Genomic DNA, 6,341 nt, shown 5'->3' on the forward strand with positions numbered 1-6,341 from the left:
TATTGAATTCTTCAGCTCCACAATTTGTCTTTCTTTTTAAGTTTTTGATCTCTTTGTCGAACTTCTCATTTTGCTCTTGTATTGTTTCTTGATTTTTAAAAATTGTTCTGTTATGTTCTCTTGTAACTCCTTGAGCATCTTTAGAATAATTATTTTGAATTCTTTGCCCCGCAGTTGTGTATCTCCCTTTTTTTTTTAAGGTCAGTTACTGGAAGTTTACTATGTTCTCGGTGGGATCATGTTTCCCTAATTCTTTGAGATTTCTGTAACTTTGCATAGATATCTTCACTTTTATTTTATTTTTTGAAGATTTTATTTATTTATTTGACAGAGAGAGAGAGTATAAGTAGTGGGAGTGGCAGAGGGAGAGGGAGAAGGAGAGGCAGGCTCCCCGCTGGGCAGGGAGCCTGATGTGTGGCTCGATCCCAGGACCCTGGGATCATGAGCTGAGCCAAAGGCAGATGCTTAACTGACTGAGCCACCTAGGCACTCTGGTATCTTCACTTGTAAAGAAAAAGTAATCTTTTCAAAACTTTATGGATGAATTTTGGCAAGGCAAGATGTTCACCTATAGGTGGGAGCATTCTGGAACATTCTGTAATCCCAAGACTACTGGTGTTAGGCACCAAGTGCCAGGGTTATGTGTCTTCTTGGCTCAGGCTTCTGGGATCCACAAAATTGACAACTGTGTGATCCTTGCTGAGGGTTGTGGGGACTTGTCAGTGGTTGTAAGGGCTGTTGGGGTCCTCAGTGACACTTTCATGTCTATTGCATAGGCACAGGTGGCAGTGGTAGCCAGAGGTGGTGGTGTGCACAAGGCTCGAGGGACTGGTTGCAGGTGCCTTAGTAGTGGCAGGGTGGCAGCAGACACACATGTAGTGGTTAAGGCTGGGGACAACTTTAGACACAATAGCAGCTGTAGAGGCCCTGGTCATTGGTGCGCACTTGTGTGGGTGTAGGGGCTAACTGTGGGTGCGTTCAGAGTAGTAGAGGCCATTAGTGTGAGTTGGGCCATTGGTGGGTAGGTTCACAGCTACAGGGGTTAGCCACAAGCATATGAACAATAGTGGGTGTCAGCCAGGGGTTTAGGCTGGTGTCTTGCACATGTGTAGCAGTAGAGGCTGGGGCTGGCTGTGGGGTTTTTGTCTTGAGCTCAGGCAGAAGTAGGGGAGAGGTTCAAGTGTCTGGTGTCTGCAACTGTGAAAACCTGTGGAGTGGAATGTCAGCAACAGAATCTGCGGGGGTCTGTGGCAGCTGTGATAGCTGTTGTTTTCTTCACCTGTGAATGCTGCTGGGGTCCTCTGTGGAGCAGTTTGCTAGAGTCTGTGATGAGGTTCAGTGATAAAAGCTGTGTGAATCTGTAGTGTCGAAGAGGGCTGTTGAGGTCCTCTGCAGAGCAGGCCACTCAGCCCTATGGTCATGTCTGCTCCATGGCTGTTATTGGGAGCTCCTGACATTTTTTCTGCTTCCCAAACATATCTATATCTAGACATCTCAGCTTTGCTGGTGTTGGTAGTATCAAACCAAAGCAGGTCCTCCATGGAGTTCCCTAAAAGGCTGGAGAAGCTGGTCATTCTCATGCTGTCCTTTTCCCAGTGAAGGTAACTCTTTTGGGCTATAGAGAGTTCCCTTTTACTACTGAGCAGTGCTGGCCTGGAAGACGGGATGATGCGGCAAAGTGAAACTGTTTTTCCTCTGCTTTTGTGTATAGTTAGTTTCAGGTGTTTTGCTCCAAGGTATTGAGGTTTCTTAAGTGGATTCCTGAGCTCTCCTGGAGCTATTTTCAGTCTTGAATAGTTGTGTGATTATTGATCTCTGTAGGGGGATAGAGGCTGAGGTCTCCTTCGCCACCATTTTGGTGACATAACTCAGTTAAATATTCTCAATACTAAATCCTTTGTTGGACGTGTATAGAACAAGTATATTTTAGTCTGTGGTTTGCTTGTTCTCTTTTAAATGATGGCCTTTGATGCATAAATTAGAAGGTTTATATAGTTTACCTTAACCAATCTTTTTCTTCATGTTTTAATGCTTTCTCTGTCCTATTTACAAACTCTTTCCCTCTCAAGATTGTAAAGATAAAGCTTTTTATGTTTTCTTCTAAAAATCTTAAAATTTTGCTTTCAAAATTTATGTCTTAGATCTATTTGGAATTTGTTTTAATGCATTAAGGAGTGAAAATTTGTGTTGACTTACTTAATTGGTCGAACAATCCACTATCAATTTTTTATTGCATATGCTGTGTGCAGTGCAATGTATGCTTTAGGAGATATAATTCCTTCCCTAAAAGAGAGAGATGGAACCAACATCATACCAGGTTCCATCATACCATCGTACTATGCCCTACTTATATATTCTGTTAAAGCCTAGCAACTGTCCTGGTAGGTTGTTGTTATTTATCATCACATGTGGGCTTGGAGTACAGAAGTTCCCTTCTCTAAAGGGAAAAGTTCATTCTGTGTTGTAAGTTCGAATCTTCCGTCTAGGAAATGGGGCTTGAGATGAAGCTTGAAAAAAATGGGAGAATCTGGTAGGATGGAATGAGGTAAGGATTGACAGAAATATCAAAAGGGTTAATAAGCCAAAGCAGTATAGGTGGAGAGATTTTAAAACTAATTTGGCATTAAGGATGGAGGGAATTGAAGACTCATTTGGCTTTAGTATAGAATAATTATGGGAATTGAGACTGGGAATATAGGTTGGATGTTCATTTTAATTCAGTACTTACTGAGAACTTACCATCTAGTACATTGTATTTGCTAACTCTTTCTTTGCTCTTTTTTTCATACAAACTACATCTAATCTATCAGGAAGTAGTTTAGAAGTATCTTCAAAATCTGATTATTTCTACCACTTCAGCTAGTTCCACCCTGGTCCAAGTCATCATTCTCTCTTATTTGTATTATTGTAATATCTTTATGCCTGGTCTCCTTGCTTCCTGTCTTGCCTCCCTTAATTTCAACAGAGCATACAGAGGGACTCTGTTAAAATGTAAGTCACATCACTCCACTGCTCAAAACTTACAAAGTCTTTACAATGGGTTATAGCACCCTATACAACTTTTGTTACCTTCCTGACCTGATTTGTTTCTCTCTTCACTTAAGTCATTCTCCTCTAGCCACATTAGCCTTCTTTTTGTTCTTCTTATATGTCAGACTTTTGGACTTATTTCTGCTGCCTAGAATTTTCTTCCTTCAGATAGCAGTATAGTTTGCTCCTTCTACTCTTTTAAGTCTTCAAATATGACTGCTATGAGGCTATCCCTGATCATCCTACTTAAAATTGCATTGTTTCCTCCTTGCACTTCTTATTCCCTTCTCCTGCTTTGTTTTCCTCTAAAGTATTTGTCATATTTGACAGTCCATATTTTGCATCTTTGCATCCCAATAAAATGTTAGGGGTTTTGTTCCTACCATATCTGTAGCATTTAGAACTTGCTGAATGAATGAATATAGAGTGTTGAATGCATATATAATGGCTTGTTCATCAATCAGAAGTGTTTTGAGCATTCTTTTCATTTCAGCTCAACATATATATCAACTATAATAATCCTCATGCCTTTCCTTGGAATATGCTTCATTTATTCATGCCTCTTTGACTTGGACTGTGCTGTCCTCACAGCCTGCATTGCCTTCCACTTACTTCCACACTGAAATCTCTTACTGACCATTTAGGGGAGGGGAGCGGGGGATTGGGATAGGCCGGTGATGGGTATTAAGGAGGGTATATATATATGGGTATATATTGCATGGAGCACTGGGTGTTGTATGCAAACAATGAATTATGGAACACTACATCAAAAACTAAGGGTGTACTGTATGGTGACTAACATAACATAATAAAAAATTTAAAAAAATTAAAAATAGAGCTACCCTATGACCCAGCAATTGCACTGCTGGGTATTTACCCCAAAGATACAGACGTAGTGAAGAGAAGGGCCATATGCACCCCAATGTTCATAGCAGCATTGTCCACAATAGCTGAAATGTGGAAGGTGCCGAAATGTCCTTCAACAGATGAATGGATTAAGAAGATGTGGTCCAGGGGCGCCTGGGTGGCACAGCGGTTAAGCGTCTGCCTTCGGCTCAGGGCGTGATCCTGGCGTTATGGGATCGAGCCCCACATCAGGCTCTTCTGCTATGAGCCTGCTTCTTCCTCTCCCACTCCCCCTGCTTGTGTTCCCTCTCTCGCTGGCTGTCTCTCTCTCTGTCGAATAAATAAATAAAATCTTTAAAAAAAAAAAAAAGAAGATGTGGTCCATATATACAATGGAATATTACTTAGCCATCAGAAAGAACGATTACCCAACATTTGCGGCAACATGGACGGGATTGGAGGAGATTATGCTAAGTGAAATAAGTCAAGCAGAGAACGACAATTATCATATGGTTTCACTCATTTATGGAACATAAGAAATAGCAGGGAGATCGGTAGGAGAAGGAAGGGAAGAATGAAGGGGGGGGTAATCAGAAGGGGGAATGAACCATGAGAGACCATGGACTCTGGGAAACAAACTGAGGGCTTCAGAGGGGAGGGGGTGGGGGATTGGGATAGGCTGGTGATGGGTATTAAGGAGGGCACATATTGCATGGAGCACTGGGTATTATATGCAAACAATGAATCATGGAACACTACATCAAAAACTAATAATGTACTATATGGGGACTAACATAACATAATAAAAAATTTTAAAAAAAAGAAGCAGTGGTGTATATATTTACAATGGAATACTACTCAGCCATAAAAAAAGAAATCTTACCATTTACATCGATGTGGATGGAACTGGAGGGTATTATGCTGAACAAAATTAGTCAGAGAAAGACAGTTATCACATGGTTTCACTCATATGTGAAATATAAGAAACAGTGCAGAGGATCATAGGGGAAGGGAGGGAAAACTGAGTGGGAAGTCATCAGAGAGGGAGAAAATCCATGAGAGACTCTTAACTATAGGAAACTAACTGAGGGTTAGTGGAGGGGAGGAGGGTGGGGGGATGGGGTAACTGGGTGATGGGCATTAAGGCGGGCACGTGATGTGATGAGCACTGGGTGTTATATGTAACTGATGAATTGTTGAACTCTACATCTGAAACTAATGATGAACTATATGTTGGCTTATTGAATTAAAAAAAAAAAAGACCCAGTATGATTAGCAAAATGAAAATGTAACCTACAGAATGTGGGGAAAATTTTTGCAAACCATATATTGGAATATGTAAAAAAACTCATACAACTCAATAACAAAAACACACACAAAAAACAATTCAATTAAAAAAATGGCAGAGGAACTAAATAGACATTTTTCCAAAGATTTCCAAAGGGCTAACAGGTACATGAAAAGATGTTGGAAAAAAAGAAGGATGTTGAACATCACTCATCATCAGGGAAATGCAAATCAAAACCACAATGAGATATCACCTTAATGAGATATCATATTGTGTGTGTATATATATATATTTATATAATGGAATATTATTCAGTCATGAGAAAGAAGAATATCCTGCCATTTGTGACAACATGGGTAGATTTCAAGCCCATTATGCTAAGTGAGATATGTCAGAGAAAGACAAGTACTGTGTGATATCACTTATATGTGGAATTTATACAATGTCAATATATATATTTGTCAATAAAATATATTTAAAAAAAAGACCCAGTACAAATGCTTCCATTTGGGAGCCCTTAACAATAATCCTTCCATTCTCAGGCATAATTTTTCTTTTCTTTATGGTATCACAGCACTCACTTCTATTACATTCTATTCTATCCAGCCCCTCTCCAACTTCTCCAGGTCAGAGAACTATATGTTAGATTGTTAAATATTTTACTTGTCCTAATGCATGGTAGGTGCCTTATGCAGAGTAAATTAATAATATTTTTGAAAGAATAAAAGAAACAATATAAATAAGTTATTAAATTAGTGCTGGAGATAGACTTTAAGAATACTTTTCTGTTCTTTTATGATCTTGTTGAGTAAGGCTCATTGAGCTATCTGGAGTTTGAAGTTTGAAATATCTACCATATTACTATTTTTTGGCACTTGAATAGTATTAAATGATATACATAGCATGATTTGAAGCTTTTCCTATAGCACAGAGATCACTTGGTGAAAATGATATATTCCAGGTAGAGGTGATCAATCCTGGTTATCCAAGGGGATTGTTACTTGTTTAAGATTTAAAATGCTAATTTTTATTGTCTCTTTTTCACTCTCCAAATTGTATATTTATGTGTTTTATTTTCATCTTTTCCATGATCTTTTTTGCTAAAAGCCTGTCTATTCCCTACCCCTTATTATTTATTTATTTATTTATTTATTTATTTATTTATTTATTTATTTAT

At 39.0% G+C, this 6,341-nt stretch overlaps 1 protein-coding gene across 1 annotated transcript in view; it reads right to left on the minus strand.

The window, feature by feature from the left end:
- Positions 1 to 1,316: 1,316 nt before the first annotated feature.
- The window catches only part of LOC103675339 (ferritin light chain 1-like), a 61,216-nt gene continuing 56,191 nt past the window's right edge, over positions 1,317 to 6,341 (minus strand). Inside the window, 1 exon segment of the mRNA XM_040631327.1 lies at positions 1,317 to 1,653. Coding sequence (XP_040487261.1) covers positions 1,317 to 1,653 — 337 coding nt within the window.

The sequence above is a fragment of the Ursus maritimus genome, unplaced genomic scaffold (assembly GCF_017311325.1).
Source record: "Ursus maritimus isolate PB19 unplaced genomic scaffold, ASM1731132v1 scaffold_16, whole genome shotgun sequence".
NCBI classification, from domain to species: Eukaryota; Metazoa; Chordata; class Mammalia; order Carnivora; family Ursidae; genus Ursus; species Ursus maritimus.